Genomic DNA, 22748 nt, shown 5'->3' with positions numbered 1-22748 from the left:
ATATTGATACCGATTCACCAGTTGTAACAAATGTGCCAGACTAATGCAAGATGTCACTAACATAGCAAACTGGGTGGTGGTGGCCGAGGGCCCGTGGCCAGAGAGTGCACAGAAATTCTCTGTACCACCTGTTCAATAAAATCTAAAAAAAAAAAAATCTAAGAATAATGTACATAAGGTAACAACTGGCACATGTCAGACCTTCAATTTCAAAAAGTGCTTAATCAGCACAGTGAGCCCTTATACATAGTAAGGTTTCAATAAATCACTGCTGTTATTTTTTTATTACCATTTTTATTATTATTTGGCCCTTTCCCTACTGGTAATGTTAACTTTGAGGCATTTTAGCCTCTTTAACTAAAATGTTAAGTTTTCATGAAAAAGAGATCATGGTTTCCACTCTTCTGTATCCCCAAAAGTATCATGCATGGTACCTGGTAAATACCAGGCCCTCGGGGTGCCCAGGGGGCTCATTCGGTTAAGTGTCTGCCTTTGGTTCCAGTCACGATCCCAGGGTCCTGGGATGGAGACCCCGCTCAGTAGGGGAGCCTGCTTCTCCCCCTCCCTCTCCCTCTGCCCCTGCTCCTATGCTCGCTCTCTCCCCCTCTCGCTCACTCCTTCAAATAAATAAATACAATCTTTAAAAAAAAAAAAAACAAACCCAGGCCCTCAAAAATATATTTAATTGAGTGACCAAGTCATTTCCTTCATCATTGAAACGAAACACTTCTGTAGAAACCGGCTCTCAAGGAGGCCCTGGGAGCACAGGTTCTCTGTCTGACCTGGCCACAGCTGTGCTTTCCACCTGATGGGGTCTGACCATCCCTGCACATCAGTCTGACTCCGCCTTGGAGAAGAACCCGGTTTCCTAAGTCGTTCTTGGGCGTCTGCAGTCTGCTGACTGCTCTGCTCTCCTAGAGGGTGTCGTGACACTGCAGATGGGATCTTCGTTCATGAGCCTGCTGCTGCCCGGCAGAACGGGAGGGCTTGTCCTCTGCTTCCCTACTTCGGATCTGCATCATGGCATTCTCCGGATTTCTACCACTCGCTCACGGGGACAAGGCCAAGAGGTCAAATCACAGTTTTCAGGGCCGATACGATAACCGTGTTCGTTTCTGAAGCGAAACCTGGGAACATGTCCTCTACGTACAGACGCTTCACCCCACCGGATCTGTTCAGACAGAGTACTTACAATTTGTTCCTGGTTTTGCGGTGAACTGGTGGCACCATTTAAGATCCACTGTAGGTTCTGTTCTCCCATGACCAGGCTGGACTGCAGGATGGCTGTGCTGGGCGTCGGGGTGATGGTGATCGTGGGGTTGTGAGTCAGGACAGAGTTGGCGCCCAGGGGCAGAGTCTGGACCATGGCCGGCAGGGGCTCAGTAGTACTTTGGGACTGGGGCGGTGCCGCCACGGCCGGTGATGCCGCCGCCGCCGCAGCCCCGGCAACGACAGAGAGTCCTGGTACGATGGGCTGCGGGGCCTGAGGGTGCGGGAGAAACTCTTGATGATTAGCAGCAAACTGCGTGCTGTGGGGGACAGGCACTTCTGGAGGTTGGAAGAGAGCAGAGGGGTTGCCAAATGCAGCTTGCCGGGAACCAGTTCCTAGGGAAGGAGCAGGCGGAGGAGCTGACGGTGCTGAGGCTGGTAGCAGAGGCTGGGGTGGCTCGGACATGCCAGGCTGCAGTACAAGCGGGAGAGATAAAGATGCTGAATTTCCTGTGGATGGCGGAACATCACTGACTGACTCTGCATCACCATTAAAACTTTCAATCAAGGCAGCTGGCAAGAAAAAGAAATAGAAATATATATACATATCCCAAGCCTTACAGGAGCCACAAAAACACAGTCATCATGGCGACACCAAAGATAGCTGAAGTCCGTTAGAGCCAAGAGCTTCGTTCCTAGAAGGCTGGCCTCCTGTGTTCCCTTTAATGACCCCTCCGGCCGAAGCACCAGGCTTCAAGACCAACCTCGCTTTCTACGTGTGAAGAGCTAGTATGGGCTTCACCATCAAAAAAAAAAAAAAAAAAATCATTCTAAGGCTTTTCTGGAAAAGAGACTAGACATCCCCTTTTGGCATAACCAGCGAACACACTTTCTGACTGCTGTGAGGCTTCAGGGACAGATTTTCATTCAAACACAGAAGATCTAGGCATCTGATGCTGTTCATGGATCCTGCCCACTCGCGAGCACAGTGGTGCTTCAGAAGAGCGAGCTCACAGCTCCTCCTGCTTCTGAAAGCCAACAAGAGCTTTTGAAGAAGACCCTCTTCTTTTGAAGGGCTAGGGAAAGTAGACCCTCAAGGAGACTCTTGCTGAGGGAAGGAGAGAAAAAGATGGAACCAAACAAAAGGCTCATACTTCCTAGACCCCTCATATGTTGTTCAAGGGAACTGAAATCTACTTCACGGCGCCTGCCACAGTGTGTCACCGAGGGGGACTCCCTTACCCGGTGGTGCCGAGACGTGAGCAGGAGGAGAGACTATGGCACAAACCTGTCTGTTGAGGATCTTCCTGAATTGCCGTGTCATCGGAATTCTGGAACATAGATTCGAAGATGATTGCTGGTGAAATTGTGCTGAGGTCCTGGCCCTGTGATTGACAGAGACAGACAGAGACACCTGAGGCTTGTCACCCTGAGGCAATTTTTCACTGGGACAGAACACACAGAAGCAGAACTAGAATGATCTTTTTTGTTATGTTTCTTTTTTCTAACTTCTCCCTTTCCAAGGTGACACCTAGTTCCCTAAACCTCAGACACTGGCGATTTGGGTCCTCAGATACTCTAAAACAGGAGCCCACAAACTATGACTTGTAGGCTGCGTGTCCGTTTTGGGAAATACAGTTTTACTGGAATGATGCATGCTTGCTCATTTATTTCCATGCTCCTTTCATGCTCTGACGGCACAGCTGAGTTTTGTCAGAGACTCTATGGTCCGCAGAACCAAAAATATTTACTATCCAGCCCTTTCCAAAAAAGGAGCTTCCTGACCCCTGCCCTAAAAGAAGACCAAATCCTACCTAAAAATGGGATTGCATAATATCTATTACCTGCAACCTGCTCTTCTCATGTAATAATAATGTACTGTGAATATCCTTCAAGGTCATTACATAATACCTATGAAAGTCTAACAGGTATGCATGGCGATGAATCAGGCAATAAAAGAAACCTTTCATGAGAGACAGTAGTTATCACCTTATACTCACTATTGTTTGTCACTGCAAGTTTCTTTGTAATTAAGAATTAAGAACACGTCAGAGACATTTTTTAAAAAGATAAAATGTGGCGGGGGGGGAGCCCAAAAAACATATAATGCCCTAAGGGTCTGACTCCTGATAGGCACCAAATAAAATGGCCACCTCCAGGCTTCTCTGTGGTGAGGGGGAGAGGACAGCAATTCTTCTCCCTCCAGTCTGCCTCTGCACCACAGCTAGTAGGTCAGGAGGGACAGAGGCAGTGCCTCCAGGAGAACAGGCAGGTAACAGAAGTCATGAAGCCAGGGCAGTGGGGACAGGAGGTTGGGGCACACTGGGGAGCGTGTACCCCCGGCACCTCAAGGGCTTCAGAGGAACGCTGCCCTATGAAGTGCAGACTGGGGACTTCCGGAGCTCAAGAATGGTCTGAAATGTGGATTTTCATGTGAAATCTACTGGTTTGTAATTAAAAGCAAGTAACCGAAAACAAAGTACTGTACAGACCAAACAAAACCCATCTTCAGGCCATGTTTTGCGTCAGTGCCAACTCATGTTTAAAGGTCATTTTGTAACAACTCTGCTTCTGGGAGGGGGAAGGATCACTCTGGGCCTGGGCAAGTGTGGAGAGCGGAACTGTCCAGCAGCCTAGAGGTCCTCGAGATGAAACCACCCATGTGAGCCAAGAGGGGCCAAGTTGGGATAGAAGTTATCCTTAGGGAGAGGTAATCGCTGTTAGTGGGCATGGAGGGTGGGAGGCTTCAGGGATGCTGAGAATGTTCTATTTCTTGATTTGGGTGCTAGTTACATCGATGTGATGAATTGTGATCATTCATTAAGCTGCATATTTGTGATTGGTGTACTTTTCTGTATGTATATTACACTTCAATAAAAACTATTTTAAATTAAAAAAAAAAAACCAAAAAAGTGCTGAAGTGCCTGTGACTCAGCCACTGCCAGGCTTCAGGATACAAACCCTGGGGACAGAGTGAGTTTGAGCAGCTCCTCTGGAGAGGAGACCAGAACAGGCTGAGCCTCTGGGGCCTGGCTCAGAGAGACAAAGAACCCTGGGAGCTGTCTAGGACCAGGATGGAGCCTGAAGCTCTAGATCCAAGAGGTCCAGAGCACCGTTCCCTAGGCTCTTCAACCCTCCTTTAACGAAAGATCTGAGCAAACCAAATCTCACATCAGGGACCCAAACACACATATGGCTGTCCAGAAACCAAGAAAAGAAGGACTTCGTCAGAACGTGTCATTTGGTATTAACAATTCATCATTTTTTTTAAAGCAGAACAAAGCAAATTAATTAAAAAAAAAAAAGCAAATTAATTCTATTACTTTAAGAATTGTGGCCTTAGAATGAAAGAATAAAAATGAGACTATTTCCAATTCTGGAGTAAATGATGGGTGGTGAGGGCACACTATGTAATTTGACCCCAAGGGACAGAGCCTCTGTCTTGCCAACATCAACTGTGGTAGAAAAGGCTTTTTTTCTTTTTAACAAGTACTTAATGTCCCTCCATACCAGGATTCCTCACCTGATGACCCCAGGGCTCCAGAAAGCTCTTTAGTCCTAAATCATGGCCCTGGTCAGGGAGCAGACTCCTAAACAAATCATTTAATACAACCTCTGAGATTAAAGTGCTATTATACCCCAAAATCTTAGGTTCCCCAACTCAGAGGGCATCGAGGCCTCTGGTACAGAAACTTCATCTTAGACTATTAGCTCTGAAATGCGAAGAGGCATAAAAATCACATGAAGCGCTTATTTAGCGTCTTTCTTTGTTCTTCAGATTGGTTCATTTCTATTGCTCAGTCTTCAATTTAACTGGTTCTCTCTTCTGTCATTTCCAATCTGCTGTTAAGCCCATCCAGTGCATTTTTTGTTTCAGATATATTTTCAGTTCCAGAATTTCCATTTGGTGCACTTTTTATAGTTTCTATTTCTCTGCTGAGATTTCCTGTTTATTCAATTATTACAAGCATGTTCCTTGAGCATGAAGGAGCTACTCAGAAAGCCTTGTTTACTGGGGCACCTGGCTCGCTCGGTAAGTGGAGCCTGTGGCTCTTGATCTTGGGGTCGTGAGTTTAAGCCCCATGTTGGGTGTAGAAATTGTTTAAAGAAATGACTCCTTAAAGAAATGAACTTAAAAAAAAAAAACGTCTTCCTCTTTCTTTTTTTTTTTTTTTTTTTTTTTTTTTTTTTTTTTAAAGATTTTATTTATTTATCTGACAGACAGAGATCACAAGTAGGCAGAGAGGCAGGCAGAGAGAGAGGAAGGGAAGCAGGCTCCCTGCTGAGCAGAGAGCCCGATGCGGGACTCGATCCCAGGACCCTGAGATCATGACCTGAGCCAAAGGCAGCGGCTTAACCCACTGAGCCACCCAGGCGCCCCGTCTTCCTCTTTCTTACGTGTACTAATTTGGGATTACCCATGACACTGTAAATGGTATGTTGTAGAGACTCTGTCGGCTTGACTATTCTGTGGATCTGGCTGTGCTCCGATGGCAAACTCGGTCTTCCCTGTGGGGGAGAGCAGCCTTCTCTTCGTCCAGTTCTTCAGCTCTAGCAGGGCTGCTGAGGGTCTGTCTCACACATGCCCAGTTCGGGGGTCAACTAGAGATGTGACCAGTTTATACACAGAGCTTGGGGTTCCCACTTTGTGGCTCTTTACTTTCCAGGCTATTCCCCGCTTCATCTTCCAGGTGCTGCTGTGGTAGCTCTGAGCTCTGTCCTCTGGTTAGCAAGCCAGTGAGCCTGCATGTTTACCGAGCTTTAGCCATCTTGTCTGGTGTCACCTGGGGCTTGCCCTGAGGCTGATAAGCCGTAAACTTGAGAACATATCTAGGGCCTTTGCCATTGTTCATGTGGCTCCTTCTTCCAAGCTTTTACCTCTGCCTGTTTGGGGGCTGCCCTTTGGTGCCTTCAAGCAGCTGTTCCTGATCATCTGCTCAGCATATGGAGTTGTTTTCCATGGGGGGTTGGTCTGATAAGAGCAACTCTGCCATTACCAGAAGAACCCAAGCCTTGGGGTGCTTAGATAAAAAAACGCAGTGTCAGATGCCACTCTCAGAGGATACTGACGAAGTAGGCTTGGGGCGAGGCCTAAGAAGCCTGGCATCAGAAGCGCAGAGGACCCCACTGACACACTCTGAGAACCTGCACACGTTTCACGGCACTCCCGAGTCTTTCCGTTTCTGCTCAAATACCTCCTGTCATGTTGATTCCTTCTTACTTAGGCAAATACTCATAGAAAACCTAACTTAAGCTATATTTATTTACCATAGAAAAACGTCAAACAATGCACCCATAACAACCCAGTTGGTGACACAGCAAAGTGCAGATCCTCATGGAACATAAGCTCGGCCTTCATACAGTGGCCTGCAAGGCACATCACCAAGCCACGGGAATGGCAGGGGAATTCCACACAGAGTCAACTGAAGCCACCAGATCAAGAGACAGTGGGGTTGTCCTTTAGAAGAGGCGCAGAGAGAAGGCTCCCTCAGGACCTCAATGCAGTGAGTGAGCTCAAAGAAAGACAAAGACGGACTCCAGTCACATCAGCAGGGCTTGAGAAAGCCTGCAAACTGGAGTTCTGGTGAATTCTGGCTCTCCCCTTATATTGGACTAAATTTAAACTCCTCAAGGACAGACCACACTTACTTTTTTACCCCTACGAGCTCATACCAGCACACTACCTGATGGACTAGGCACTCAGTAAGTATTTGCTAAGTGAATAAAAGAAAGACATTTTCTGGGGCCAGAGGTTATCAAGTGAGTGACATGGGTCAAAAGGCATTAGACATCAGGGAGTACAACCTTTCCCATGAGGGCTCTATCGGGAAATAAAATCAAAACAGCCTTAAGCTAACTGGATTGCAACCAAGTCTGGGGGACTCCAAAGGCTGGCCTCCCTCAATTTTCCCACCAAAGGGGTGTGCTCAATTCTTGCACTTGTTTTTTCATACCCTATCACAGGTACACTTACTGTAGAATTTTCTCGCAGTTCAGAATCTGTGGACAGAAGGCTCAAATCACTCAGACAAAGTGAGTGATTTGTATCCTGCGAAAGACAAAAAGTTCTTATTGAGTAACAAAAAGAATTAAGATTTATAGTAGCATAGCATGTATAAAACACTTGATCACAATGTCCCTATGGTTGCAAATATCAAGATTTGTTACTTGGAAAGGTAAAAACCATCCGAAGGGCTATGTGAATTATTTTAATTTTTAAAATCCTGATATTCTTAGAAGACTGTCTTATATTTCTTAAAGGTGGTTAATAGATGAGTTTAAGAATTGTCTCATGACTCAGGCTCCAGAGGAACAAAAGCTGTAATAATATGAAATTAATAGTATTTGTGTAATTGGTCTTCTCATTTGTAAAGCAATTTCACATGGCCTGATTTGCTATTCATATGAACCTGAAGTATTATTTTATATTCCCATTTTAAGTATGAGAAAATCAATGCTAAGACTGACAATGAACTGTCCAAAATCACACAGCTAATTAGCAGAACACAAACCCAGTGCTTCTGAAGGGAACGCCATCTTCCTCTGTATCACTGTGTTCCCAGCATCTCAGGGATTCTTAAGTCAGTAGTGCTGAGGATTTACTTCCAAATACAGCGGCCTAGGCTAACTCTGAACTCTGGATTCCTAGAATGCCAGCTGCGATTCACATACTTTGAGTGGGAACCCTACTTATTACCATATGGGTCAAATGTTTCCATTCATACATACAATCAACAAATAGTCACTGAGCGTCTACTCCGTATGAGGTACTGTTCTAGGCCCAGGGCTACGATACTGAACAAAACAAGTCCCCGCCACCAGAGAGCTTACATTTGGGGGTTGTGGTGGGGGTGTGTGACAAAATCCCTAAAGATGATGCTAAGTTTGTGGAGGATAAAGGGAACAGGGAATACCGGGGCAGGAGATGCCTTCTTATTAAAACAGAGGAGGCCTCTTAGATAAGCTGGCATTTGGGCAAATACTGAGGGAAAGACAGCACGAGCCAGGCACGTATCTGGGAAAAGTGTTCCAAGCAGAGGGTTTATAAGTACAAAGGCCCGGAGGCAGGAATGGGCTTCCCTTGTTCAAGGGACCACAAAGAGGACAGTAGAGCTAAAGCGAGAGGAAGAGAAGCAAATGAGGTCAGAGAAGTGACCAAGAGAAATGCCTCCGTGGGCCACTGTAAGATTCTGACTGACTTTTGCTCTAAGTGATGATGCAAGAAGCTACTGGGGCATTATGAGCGGAGGACAGACATTATTTATGGTTTAGAAAGATTGCTCTGGGTGCAATATGTAAACCAGTCTGTGTCAGGGCAGAGGGGGAGTGGGGAGAAGGGGAAAGGTGTGAGGAAGATCATTTAGTGGTTACTGTAGTAATCGAGACAAAAGGTGACAGTGGCCTGAACAAAGTTATCAGAAGTGATCAGATTCTATGTATATTCGCATGGTCGAGCGGACATTTTGCTGGCAGGTATGGGATCTGAGGGGAAAAAAAGAGGTATCAAGAACGACTCCAAGACTTTCGGCCTATGCCACTAAAAACACAGAGGTACCATTTACTAAGGTGGGGATCTATGGGTGGAAGAGGTTTGGACATATGAAATTTGAGAAGACTGATGTTTTCTGGGTTGAGGAGGAAGGCTGAAAATATTGATCTTTCTCAACTTACAGCGTAGCTATATCCTGATAAACCCAGCCTAAGTCGAAAATGCACTGAACACCTGATCTTCCAAACATCACAGCTTAGCCTAACCTACCTGAAACAGGCTCAGAACACTTACGTTAGCCTATAGTCAGGCAAAATAATTTAACACAAAGCTGATTTTATAACAGCGTTGACTAGCTCCTGTAACCGACTGAATACTGTATTGAAAGGGAAAAAAACAGACCAGTTGAATGGGTCTGGAATAGTTGGAAATGTTACCAGCTGATTACCCTGATGATCGCAGGCTGACCAGGGGCTGTGGATCATATAGGATCATACAGCCTAGCCTACTGTTAGACCGGGACAAGAGTCAAATCAAGTTTCAAAGTACGGTTTGTACTGAATGCGTATCACTTTTACACCACAAAATCAAACCATCCTAAGTGGGGACTGTCTGTGCCAGTCTAGAGTTCAGGAAGAGATCCAGGCTGGAGATCTTTATTTAGGATTCAGAGACAATCTAGATGGCTCTGAAAGCCTGCGACAAGAGGAGCTTCCCTCTACTGGGGAATGAGCTGCAACCCAGAGAAAACGAGACCTGAGCACCATGCACTGGGGGGTCTGGGGAGGGGGTCCCAGTGCTTAGGGGCTGTCACCAATTAAACTGTCCTCTGACTGTCACATGAACAAGAAGAATGATCACAACTTAATACAGGCAGCTTAGTAGACAAAGACTCTCAGATCTTAATATTTTTATCTGGTTTTCCAGAAGAAGAAACTGAGGCACAAAGAAGCCATTTGCCAAAGGGCATCCATCTGATCAGTAGCAGAGCTTGGATCTGAATTCAGGCAGCTGAGCTCCACAGGGCACAGCCTTCACAGCTAATGTTATTTTGCCTCTCACCACACAGGGGTCAAGAACCAGGCTCTGGAAGCAGACCGCCTGTTAAATCAGAGTAATTACAAGCTTTGGATACTCAGGCAAGTCATTTAATTTCTCCTTGCCTCAAAAGTTTCATTATCGGTAATGTGGGGCTAATAACAGTACTGACCTTGCAGAGCTCGTGAGTGACACCATCCATGTAAAAGCACTTAGCACTGAATGTAGCACAAGGTAAACACTCAGGGAATGCTAGTTATTATTACTAGTAAGATACAGGGGCAGAACAGGCTTGAAGGGATCCTTTGTTGTTTAAAAATTGGAAACCAGGGGCGCCTGGGTGGCTCAGTGGGTTAAAGCCTCTGCCTTCAGCTCAGGTCATGATCTCAGGGTCCTGAGATGGAGCGCCACATTGGGCTCTCTGCTCAGCGGGAAGCCTGCTTCCCTTCCTCTCTCTCTGCCTGCCTCTCTGCCTACTTGTGATCTCTGTCAGTCAAATAAATAAATGAAATCTTTAAAAAAAAAAAAAAAAACCTTTAAAAAAAAAATTGGAAACCACAGAATTTATGCGGTCTCTCCCCAAACCAAAAGATATTAGCTATTTTCAGTAAAAACCTCATTTTTCAAAAGGAGGTCAGTGTGGTTCAGTTCCTCTATCTATGAAATAGTAAAATAATAATAATACTCACTTCCTAGGTTTAAAAGATATACATTAAGTGCCCAATATGTTAGAAGTAAAAACAGTAGGGGTGCCTGGGTGGCTCAGTCAGTTAAACATCTGACTCTTGATTTCGGCTCGGGTCGTGAGCTCAGGTTTGTGAGACTGAGCCCCGTGTCGGGATCCACACTTAGTGGAGTTTGCTTCTCTCCCTCTCCCCATGTGCTTGTTCTCTCTCTCTCCCCCTCAAATAAATAAATCTTTAAAAAAAAAAAAAAGAAGAAGAGGAAGAAGAAGTAAAAACAGCAGATTTCTCCCAGGACCTCTCCAGAATGAAGCTGCAGAGAAGAAAATATAGTAGATGGGCTTGGCAAAGAACAGACCAACTGTCTAAAACTCTGCAGAAGAAAGCTCTGCAGTTCAGTACCTCCCATCAGTGGCTCTCAAACCTTCTGGCCTACAGACAATTCAAAAGGGCAAGAAATTTTCCAGATTCTGCCTGGTTCTCCAGTGACAGATTAAACAGATGTATGAAGCAAAGCTTTAATTTGCGTTTCAAACTCAAGTACAGATGTTTCACAAACACAAGTGAGAAGATAAGACACTTGTAGAGCATCTGGCTGACCCACGTGAGACCTCTGGTTACAAGGTGCCTCTTGCACCGTATCTGATGAGAAGAAGGCAGAGCCAAATCAAAAGCTGAAGCACAGGGCGCCTGGTGAAATTGCCAGCTTGCACCCTCCCATCACAAAGACACAGATCTTGACCCTGACTTCTTCCCTCTCACTGTCGGATACACAGAGAAGACTTTTTGACCTTTTATTTTGATACACAAACAACTGGTTCTGTGTTGCCCAGATCAAAACAAGAGACAAAACACCACGCACCTCTGATCCATTGTGATTTGGAAGTGCATTGTATGAGTGTCCTTTATTGTCGTGACCTTTCATGTGACTTTTGAGACTGTACTGAGTGCTGAATGTTTTCTCACAGCCATTACTGGGGCAGAAAAAGGGTCTTTCACCTGCAAGAATGACAAATAGTGTTAATATTTCCAATAGTCATTTCACTCGATTCAGACATCTACTTTTCCCTACAGAGAGAAGTAAATATTCCTGTGAGGGTTCAGGTAACAGTTGTTACAAGTTGGACAAATTACATGTTAACCATTCCAGTCCTAAAACTGAATGTAAACACAGCTTGCCCCTGGCAAGTTTAAAGAGAAGATTCATTTTCCCCCCACCACAGGTTCTTCTGAGAATCTCTGCACTTATTTCACTTGTTAAGGTTGGATTCCTGAGTCCAACCGTTAGATCTTTTTCCCTCTGAAAGAAACTCAAACATTATAGGTGAAGGCTAAGCTGATTAGGTTTGCTCCGTCCAGGAAGCTCTACAGGTCCCAAGAGAAACACAGATATTTACTGGCTTGACGAAGGTTAAAAGAAAAACTACAAATCAGCCTAAACTCACCAGTATGTGTACGGACGTGAGTTTTAAGGTGGTGGCTCGCTGCAAATGCTTTCCCACAGCCATCATGATCACACCTAAGGAAGTTGTTTAAGCAAAAAGAAACAGCAGTCATATGGGAAATACATCTTTTATCTTCAACATCTCTTATAAATACAAGCTCAAACTAAAACACATGTTCAGAACATGAACATGTTCAGAGATCTGATCGAGGAAATTGATTTTAGAGATGGGAAATGAAGACAGGTCGCTGGAAAAAGTGACGGATCTGGAAACAGAGGAAACTGATGGTCCAGGATAAATATTTCTTGTCCTACAAGTAAGTCACCTGTTGAGAGCTCTGACAATGAAAGCCTTTTGATGAATTACTTAACAGAATTCTATTGCTGATCAGAGCTGATACAGAAAATCTACTACCAGTGGAATACTAGGAATGTCAATGGTGGGTACAGGAGCTCTCACACAGGCAGGAAGTCTAAAACACAACACTAAAACAAAATCAGTCCCAATTACTCTGACCACATAATATGTCATGTATAATGGCCATAAAGACTTATTTATAATCTTCAGTGTCAAGATCTACTTTTCTCTTTTACTTTCTTGATAACCAGAGCTATAAGTAATCTCTCCCTCCTGAGAACTCCTGAGGCACTTATCTCTGTGTTTCTTTTACCGCACCTGTCCTTTCCAATCTTATTTTATCTTTAAGGGTATACATTCGTTATCTGTTCTAGATTAGAAACTCTTTGAGGGCAGGGTCCAAGTAGTCCTCTATATCTGCCGTAGTTCTTCCACACAGCAGGCATTCAGTTAACTATTTATATGAATGAATGCATTTTCTTGTAAGCCAAAATATTTTCTTCTTTAAAGAGAAAGCTTCTCTGGAGCATTTTACTTCTTAATTATATATAATCATGTGTCTAAATTCCCATCTAATATTCAAGAAAAATTAGCAGTTTCAATCATCACAAAAATGCATGTGATTGAATAAAAATTAAGAGTCCCCTCAACAGCCCTATGGGGGAAAAAGTAACCCAAGTGTCCCAGAATCTGGAGAGTAACCAACTAGAATCTAAATACTCTTGCTTTTAGGGGTGCCTGGCTGGCTCAATAGGTAGAGCATGTGACTCTTGATCTCGGGGTTGTGAGTTCAAGCCCCATGTTGGGCATATAGCTTACTTATTTACTTACTTACTAACTAACTAACTAACTAACTAAATACTCTTGCCCTTAGAGGGGCTAGGACTCAGGAATGAAACTTAAATTTTCGAACACAATTCCATTCAGTTGATAGTTTAAGAGTTGACTGCCCCAGGACACCTGGGTGGCTCAGTTGGTTAAGCAGCTGCCTTCAGCTCAGGTCATGATCCTGGGGTCCTGGGATCGAGTCCCACATTGGGCTCCTTGCTTGGCAGGGAGCCTGCTTCCTCCTCTCTCTCTGCTTGCCTCTCTGCCTGCTTGTGTGTACTCTCTCTCTGACAAATAAATAAAATCTTTAAAAAAAAAAAAAAGTTGACTGCCCCATGTGGTGCCTGGGTGGCTCAGATGGTTGGGTGTCTGCCTTCGGCTCAGGTCATGTCTCAAGGTCCTGGCATCAAGTCCCGCACTGGGCTCCCTGCTTGGTGGGGTGTCTGCTTCTCCCTTTCCCTCTGCTGTTCCCCCTGCCAGTGCTCTCTTACTCTGTCAAGTAAATAAATAAAATCTTAAAAAAAATAAAAAATAGTTGACTGCCCCTGAAGACAAGGGCAAATTCTAAGGATCCTGATGAGATGAGTGACTTGAGAAAGGAAAGGTAGCATTGTGATGCCATGTATGTAACAGCAGTCTCTCCTGCCACACTTCAGAGACAATGTTTATGAGCAATTTTCAGTAATACATCTATACTATATTTAGGGAGAATCCTTACAAGCTGATTATTTTTAAAATGTCATATAATCATTTTGTTCAAAATTTGAACATTTGTTGTTTTTTTTTTAAAGATTTTATTTATTTATTTGACAGAGAGAAATCACAAGTAAGCAGAGAGGCAGGCAGAGAGAGAGGAGGAAGCAGGCTCCCTGCTGAGCAGAAAGCCCGATGTGGGGCTCGAACCCAGGACCTGGGATCATGACCTGAGCCGAAGGCAGCGGCTTAACCCACTGAGCCACCCAGGCGCCCCTGAACATTTGTTGAAAATGTTTTTGAACCCCTACTGAATGCCCAGAACCACACCCTATGCTATGAGCGGAGAAGAAGGTAGATGATACACATCCTTCCTTCAAGGTTACATACACATTTACACGTGGATGTGTTCAATATACACATGGGCACACGTATATATAGACTGAAATACAAAAATGGTTGCTCCTATATGTGTGTGTATACAGACGGATTACAAGGCAACAACTAAACATGCAACAAAATAAAAAACCTGCATTCTTACCCTTCATCTCCCCTCTCATCTCCTCCTCCACCCACCTAGATATTTAGGTAGCTCTCCTTTCCAGTGTGCTTGAAGTCATCTATGCACCTTGTTCTCATACTGTTACTTAGTACTTTCTCACCAGACTACGTTCCCAAAAGAAGAACATGTGTCTTAGTATTTCTCTAGCACCAATAAAAGTGCCTCGCAGTGAGTTTCAAGAAATGCCTGTTGAGAAAGGTAAAGCCTGAGGCAGAAAGGCCATCACTAGGGTCCCGAGTAAGGATGCTGCTCTTAGAACCCATCACCACTCCCTCCTGTATGCAGGAGTCGGTTGTGGCCACTAAAGAACTAGCAGAGGGAATTTTCCTTCTGCTTCGAAAAATGTCAGGGCCCATGGAGACATCCAGCTGCAACCTGGTCAGCGACAAACAGAGAGCAGTTCGACTCACCGAAATGGCTTTTCTCCTGTATGGGTTCGGATGTGCTTCCTCAGATCGCTGAGTGTGGTGAAGTACTTGCTGCAGCCTTCGGATTCACAGTTAAACGTTTTCCCTGTGTGAAGCCTCTGATGTGCTTTCAGCCTGAGAGACAGCCCAAGAGACAAAGTCCCTCCGGCATTTGCATAATGTAGGACAGAGCCTCCCCACCCCCGTCAGCTTAACGTGCTTCAGGGTCCAGGGCGTAAGAACTCTATATCCTTAATATACTAGTATCCCCAGTTTTCTTGCTTGAAGAGAAATTCAGAGAAGTATGTAGCCTAGTGGTAGGAGTGTGACTGTACAGCCAAACTGCCTAGGACTCAAATCCTGGTCCCACTTCGTACTGGGTGGGGCCCTCCAAACAGTTACAGAACCTCTCCGCTTCTGCTTACATATCAGCGCTGTGAGGATTCGAAGTGCTTAGCGCAGGGTGAGTGCTTCCTAAGTGTTAGATCTTGCCAAAGTTGAAGACTAACAGGAGTCTCCTGATACAAACAGCGTAAAAGAGAACTGGCCAAAGTGTGGTAGAAAGAAGTTAACTTCAAGGTGATGAAGGAAAGAAAATGACAGAAGCCTTTGGACAAGATCCTGAGCCAAGGGGAAGCAACACTGCAAGTATTAAAATCCCCAGGCCAATATGTCACTCCGGGAGAGGCAAATCTGAATATAAAATGTACTATCCTTTTTAACCAACCCCATATAGGTCAATCTTTAAGTAACAAGTTCCTCCAGCAAATTTTAAACAGTTGGGAGAGCACAGCTGTGCATTTCATTTTATTTTTTAATTTTTTTAAGTAGGTTCCACACCCAGCGCAAAGCCCAGCACAGGGCTTGCACTCACGGACCCGAGATCAAGATCTGAGCTGAGACCAAGAGTTGGATGCTTAATGGACTGAGCCCCCCAGGCGCCCCCCCAGCTGTGCCCTTTTGAATGCTAGAAGTGCCCATTTGCACTGGGCAAGGAGAGGACTCTATAATCACAAGGGCAGGGGCAGGGGCTGGAGGAGAGGCCGACCTGTACAGCGTGTTGAACGCCTTCTCACAGCCCTGCACGTCGCACTCAAATGGCTTCTCCTTCGTGTGCACTCGCACATGGATCCTGAGGCTGTAGGAGGTGAGGAAGGCCTTGCCACAGCCCTCCTGATTGCAGACAAACGTGTACTCTCCTCGGTGAGTCTTCTGATGGGTGCGCAGGTTGCCTGCTGTGCTGTAGGTGCGGGGACAGCCCTCAAAGGTGCACTGGTACCGCTTTACCTGGCAGACAAAGGACACTTCATCAACAGGACGAAAGAGCTGCCCAATGTCTAACTCCTCACAGAGTCTGGCTCCCAAGAAATGTGGACGACACACTGAGGCTCCTATCATAAGCACAGAAAACCACCTCTAGTAACAAAGCAAGGGAATCTTCCCCTTGATCGAATCACGCCAGAACAAAAAGTCATAAGGATGAGATAAGCCTATAGGCAGATGAATATTCTAAATGAATATAATAAAGGGGTTTTCAGACTCTAGTATATGTCTGGCACCTAAAGGTGGGTCCAGGGGCGCCTGGGTGGCTCAGTGAGTTAAGCCGCTGCCTTCGGCTCAGGTCATGATCCCAGGTCCTGGGTTCGAGCCCCACATCGGGCTTTCTGCTCAGCAGGGAGCCTGCTTCCTCCTCTCTCTCTGCCTGCCTCTCTGCCTACTTGTGATTTCTCTCTGTCAAATAAATAAATAAAATCTTTAAAAAAAAAAATAAATAAAGGTGGGTCCATACTGTCACAATCACCTATATCAAAATAACATTTTGCTTTTTTTTTTTTTTTTTTTCAAGATTTCTTTATTTTAGAAAGAGAAAGAGAGACTCAGACTGTGTGTGCAGCGGGCGGGGACAGAGAGAGTCTTAAGCAGACTCCACGCTGAGCATGGAGCCTGCTGCAGGGCTCGATCTCATGACCCTGAGATCACATGACCCTGAGATCATAACCTGAGCCCAAAACAAGGGCTGAGCTGGATGCTTGAGTGACTGCACCCCACAGGCATCCCTTGGCTTTGTTTTCAGGCTAGATTAAATAACCCTGCATTATGGCAGCCCACCTTGACTGGAACTGACCAATGTTAAACTGGGTCTAAACCACCCTGACACTGATATACTCAGTCATCAAGCAGTATCTCCCAACATAGCTTCCACTGCAAAGTTTCAAGTCCACGAAATGAAAATACTGTATTATGAATTTCTCAGAGTATTTGTTGGTATATGACATTTCTCAAAATGCCAGCCTCTCGGTTTCACTTTCACCGCCAAACTTCTTGAGAGGGTGGTATACATGTGTGCCTCCATCTCCCTCAATGCCCACATACTCCTTAACAACTTGGCAAGCTGCTTTCACTGCATGAAATTATTCTCTTGCACTTCCCAGTGGCCAAACCCTTCCATCCTTTGCCATTTGCCTTCCCTTATTTGCAAACCTCTCCCATCGCCCTCCCCTCCTGAAAACCTGTCCTTCACAGCACAGCAATTCCACACGGCTCTCTTTATCCTCTTCTCCTCCTCTGAGCCACGCCTTTCTCTTCCCAGTGATATGTAGGTTTATTCTGGAACTTATCGCTCCCCTCCAGACCCTCCCCTGCCTGCCCCCGTGCAGTGGGAAGCAGCCTCAGACGTGGCTGGAGGAGACTGAATTTCTGGCACTTATGTTCAAGACCTTCTGCAGGTCATTCTGCAGGACTGACTGAGCCTCAGTCCTTTATTTCTCAAATGAGTATTTTTTTTTTCAAAGGTTTTATTTATTTATTTTACAGAGAGAGAGATCACAAGGAGGCAGAGAGGCAGGCAGAGAAAGAGCCGGGGAAGCAGGCTCCCTGCTGAGCAGAGAGCCTGATGCGGGGCTCGATCCCAGGACCCTGAGATCATGACCTGAAACAAAGGCAGAGGCTTTAACCCACTGAGCCACCCAGGCACCCCTCAAATGAATATTAATGCGTGCCCCTCCTGGCTCACAGTGCTATAGAGTGGAATGAAATGAGATCAAACATTTGTGAGACCCCGCGGTAAGAGATGTGATGCCATACACACCAGGGTGCTAGCATAGTCTACTCTTCAGCTTTCACCGACATCTCCATCCTTTGACCTGACCTTGCTCCAAAGCCTCAGTCCGCATCTCCAGCTACACCGCTAGTATTCCTTGCTCAGTTACTGAACTAGCAGGTCCCAGACAAAGGAACCAGACAAAAATCGCTGCTTTTAAGGAGTGCCAATTTTTAGGAGGCAGATGTGCACGAATTATTACAAACTGTGCTGAGCCGGACAACAGGTATTTGCCCAAGGGGGCTGGGGAATATAAAAAGGGGAAACCTAACCCTTCTTGGAAAGACTGGGAGTGGTAAAGGCTCAGAAGCTGAGGTCCTCTCTCTGAAGTGGGTTGTTTTTTTTTTTTTTCCAGTTGCCTGTTTGTTTTAGGGGTAAACTGAAAACGTGTTCTGCAGATAAACCAGGAAGAGAAGAACATTCTAAAAACTGAGGGGACACAGGGCACCTGGGTGGCTCAGTAGGTTACACATCTGACTTCAGCTCAAGTCATGATCTCAGGGATGTGAGACTGAGCCCCATATTGGGCTCGCTGCTGGGTCAGGAGTCTGCTTCTCCCTCTCCCTCTGCAACCCCCTCTCAGATAAAAAACAAAGAGGTGACACCTTGGGAACTGCATGGAAAGAGGAATAGGTGTGCTGGTACAGGGAACCACAAACATACCTGCAGCATGTAAGAGGCTAGAAGGAGAAGAATCTAGAAAAATAAGGTGAGGCCTCCTTAGCCAAGCCATGGAATAGAATAGAACAATGGGGGCTCACCAACAGATTTCAACCAAGAGAGCAACATATCAGATCTGCAGTTTAGGAGAGATCCTTCTGGCAGCCTGGTGGAAGATGGACTGGAAGGGTAAAAGAATAGAAAAAGGTAAAGAGACTGGGAAGAAGAATAATAGTCCAGGAGGAGGATAAGAAGAACCTCAACGGAGAAGTGAGCATGGACAGTATGAAAGATGAATTCCAGAGAAATTAAAGGGGGAGGAATGACTGGCCGTAGTGGAAACTGGGTACTGAGGAGCGGAAGGGGTTAGGGGGAGGCAAAGTCGAGGTCAAGAGTATGGCCTGGATGACTAAACAGATGGTCACGCCACCAAGTTGGGGCTGGATGGAGGGTGGAGAAGAGGTGATGAGTTGGCTGTGAAGTGCTGCCAGGACCTCCAGGTAGAAACTTCTAGTAGATAGACATACAGGCTGGAAGCTGAAAGGAAAGCCTACGGCAGGAGTCATCAGTACACAGAGCTGACTTTACCTATATACCAAAGCAGGCTCGGGTTCTGCCACTTATTGTGTAATCTTGGGAAAATTACTTAAGCATACTAAGCCTCACTCTCCTTATTTATAACATGAAGGAACCTATCTTTTTAGGTTTGTTGTAAGGATCAGGAATAATCTGCAGAAAGCATTTAAACATAGTGACAGGCATATCACAGGCATACAATAAAATAACAGCTCTTGAAAGAGGACAAAAGCTAAACCTCAGTAAGTCACCAATGCATAAGGTGCTGGTAAAAGAAGAGAAGCCACTACGGGTGAGTGGGGAGAGGGGCGGGGAAAACAGGAAGAGTCGCCAAGGACAATGATGGCACAGAAGCCAAAAGAGAAAGAATCTCAGGGAAAAAGAATGATCAAGACATGAAATGTCCGAGAAAGTAAGGGAGACATGACTGAGGAAACTCCTGGATCCAGCGCTAGGAATCACTAATGGCTCAGCAAGTCTAGTTTTCACGGACTACTGGGGCCTGAAGTCTGGGAGAAGGTGAATAAATCGATGGTGAACAGGAGGTAGACATGAGAGATGGACAGCAGGAGCAAGAGTGGACTTCTGAGCTGATGCCCATTTCCTTCTTTTCCTTCTTTCTTTTTTTCTTTTTCTTTTTTTTGAGTAGGGTAGGTCCTGAGCACATTTGGAAGGAGAAAGGTCCTGGGAAAAAAGAAAAGCTGAGGACCTGAGAGGAATATAAAGAAGAGAAGAGTATTTAAAAGGCTCATGGAGGGAAAAGCCTCAGATGGGAAGAGGCACAGTTAGCTTGAGAACCGAGAGGGACTGAGGTAAGGACAGGTATGTCCAAGGGCATACAAGGTATCTATAAACGGCCAAATGGTACATATTTAAGGCTTTGTGGGCCATGCAGACTCTGTTCCAACCACTCGACCCTGCTGCTACTATGTGAAAGTAGCCATAAACAATGTACGAATGGACAAGCCAGGCTGTGCTCCAGAAAAACTTTATTTATGGACAGTGGGATTTGAATTTCATATACTTTTCATATATCACGAAATACCATTCTTCTTCTGATTTAAAACAGATCATTTAAAAATGTAAAAACCAGGGGTGCCTGGGTGGCTCAGTGGGTTAAAGCCTCTGCCTTTAGCTCAGGTCATGATCCCAGGGTCCTGGGATCGAGCCCCGCATCGGGCTCTCTGCTCAGCAGGGAGCCTGCTTCCTCCTCTCTCTCTGCTTGCCTCTCTGCCTACCTGTGATCTCTATCAAATAAATAAATAACATCTTTAAAAAAAAAAAAAACCGTAAAAACCATTCTACACACACAGGCATCTGGACACTTTGGCCTGTGGGCCATAGTCTGCCAAACCCTAAAACCTGTGGGTGTGGGGAAAGGAGGAGCCCTAACTCCTCCCACCTCCCCTCACACTCCGTCTCATCTGTCCAACCCCCAACACAATCTTGCACAAGTGCTCGCTCACTTTTTGTTCGGGAGCCTTCCCGTCGCTACACAGGAGGTGCTCCATCAACATTTGCTGAACTGAATGACTGACCCACCAGTCCAGGTGTTCTCGTGTCTTACTGCCTAGGTCTGAAGCCAACTGTTCCCAGATTTGTTCTAAAGGGGTATTCTCCACATGCCACCTCTATGCTCAGATGCTAACGTCCCTTTGCCTGATAGTCAAGTCACCCCTCCACAGGTCCTCTTCCACCTTCCCCCACATGACCCCACGTGACTCCACCACTAGCCCAGCAGGAGGCTCTGTATGAGCCTAGAGACAACAGGACCCCCTTCCCCTAATCGCCACAACGAATCCCCACTCACCTGCCTCTGCTCTCTACCTGTTCTCTCTGCTGGAAATGCCTGCTTCCTTCTCTGCTTTTCTGAGTCTCTCTCTCCCTTCCATTCAGGCCTCACTACCTCCAAGGTGCTCCAGGATCAACACACGTGGAAGTGACAGTGCCCTTCTCTGAATTCCAATCATATTAAACTATACCTCCCTTGTGGCACTTAGCCTGTATTATTAACTATTCTCTCATGCCTATATCCTGATTTCCCATCAAGACTGAAAACCTCTCTAGTTCTGCCAGGCAGAGATTTCAAAATAGTCACTGACCAGGAAGGAGAAGCTGCAATAAAGTAGTGTGTCTCCATCCGTCAATGATGGCGGCTGATGAGAGCAGACTCTCATTCCTAAGATGCGACTGCGCTGATCACTTTTTAAGAACAGTGCAATCAATCATTAACTACTCCTCCCTGTCTCCCTGCCCTGCCAACCCCTACCCCTGTCCAGGATTTCCACTTGGCCCCCTCAAGCTTCCATTAAAAGTTCCTTCCTCAAGGAACTGCTTGACATCATTACCTCTTTAGTTGGGGGGCACAGCAGTAGGTGGAGAACATGAGGCTCTAAATAACCACTTGTTGATTTAAATGCAGGAATGGCTACCCGCCTGGTGGATTGCAGGCTCCATGAGAGCAGGGCCTTTATCTGTGCTGGTCACAGCCTCAGGGGCTGGCCTTGTGGAGGAGTGGCACCATTTATTGAATGAATGAAGGAATGATAACACAAACTAACCAGCAGGACTTAAAGCTGAGGAAAGTAGTGACAAAGGGTGACAAATGACAGAGGAAGGATGGTCAACTAGTCAAATGTAGCGGAGATGACTACTGAAGCATTTTTTGGGTTCGCCTGACTCACTAGATCATAAGCCCCCTTCCCCAGCAAGATTAGCTTCACTGGAAGGGTGGGACCAGAAGCCAAAATGTAACAGGCTGAATAGTTGGGGGAAAGCAAGGAACTAAAGACCATGAATATAACCACTCTTTCAAGGAACCTGGCTGAGGAGATAGAGAGGAGAGAGAGTTGGGAGAGGACACAGACTGAGGAAGGTATTTGTGTTTCAAGGTTGGGGAGACGGGCCCACTGACAAAGCCAATGCCTGCTCCCTGCTAATATGCTGAACAGACAAGTAATCTCTTACCCCATCAGGAGGGAGGCTATAAATGAAAGTCATTATTCTGGGTCTTTCAGAATCATTTTTAAATAGCACCACATTTCACAAAAGGGAAAACTAAACCTCCTCAAACTGGATCGGAACAGGAAGTTGCAAAAAAACATGTAAGTTTTCACGGTTACAGAGAAGAGGTATTGCAACACACAGTATATTTAAATACAAGTAAGGTTTATCATGCTTTCAAAAAATAATGTCGCAGGGATTATACTGTCCAAGGTTCTAGGCATACAGCAAAACCAGTCCAAGCTCTCAAGGAGCTCAATGTCAGAAGGAGAATCAAACAGAGAGACAAGACCAATATGGTATGAGAAGTTGGGCTGATAATGGATGTGAGAACAGAAGTACAGGGGAAAAGAATCTAACTTAGACATGGGGGCCACTGAGAAAGGTTTCTCAAAAGAAGTTATGCTCAAGCTGAATCTAAAGAAAGAGGTGACACATAATTCACCTTCAAAATTAACTAGCATTGTGTATAAGATGGACCTAATGTCACTGACGATTCCACTGGGTAATAAAGACTGCATTTCTTTAAAAGAGCTGAAGACTTGCCATCACCTTAACTTTCCTGTGTGACCTCTAACACTTGTTGATTACTAAGCTAAAGAGCACGGGGTGGGGGGGGTGCACAGGGTAGGCTCACTGAGGACGGGGTCTAATGTTATAATAGGCAAGAAGCATGAGCTTTCAGAGAACTGATACTG

The 22748-nt window shown here is 45.5% G+C and overlaps 1 protein-coding gene across 2 annotated transcripts in view; it reads right to left on the bottom strand.

The window, feature by feature from the left end:
* The window catches only part of MTF1 (metal regulatory transcription factor 1), a 36655-nt gene that overhangs the window by 3854 nt on the left and 10053 nt on the right, over nucleotides 1–22748 (bottom strand). For both annotated transcript variants that reach the window (XM_047727925.1, XM_047727926.1), the window contains exons 3-9: nucleotides 15760–15998; nucleotides 14715–14846; nucleotides 11865–11938; nucleotides 11282–11418; nucleotides 7184–7258; nucleotides 2498–2594; nucleotides 1193–1782 (exon numbers count right to left, since the gene is read on the bottom strand). In XM_047727925.1, the coding sequence (XP_047583881.1) occupies nucleotides 1193–1782; nucleotides 2498–2594; nucleotides 7184–7258; nucleotides 11282–11418; nucleotides 11865–11938; nucleotides 14715–14846; nucleotides 15760–15998 (1344 nt within the window). The remainder of the gene's footprint in view (nucleotides 1–1192; nucleotides 1783–2497; nucleotides 2595–7183; nucleotides 7259–11281; nucleotides 11419–11864; nucleotides 11939–14714; nucleotides 14847–15759; nucleotides 15999–22748) is intronic.

Source organism: Lutra lutra, chromosome 4, assembly GCF_902655055.1.
Source record: "Lutra lutra chromosome 4, mLutLut1.2, whole genome shotgun sequence".
NCBI classification, from domain to species: Eukaryota; Metazoa; Chordata; class Mammalia; order Carnivora; family Mustelidae; genus Lutra; species Lutra lutra.
The sequence above is the reverse complement of the archived record's forward strand: the minus strand, read 5'-3'. Positions and strand labels throughout refer to the sequence as shown.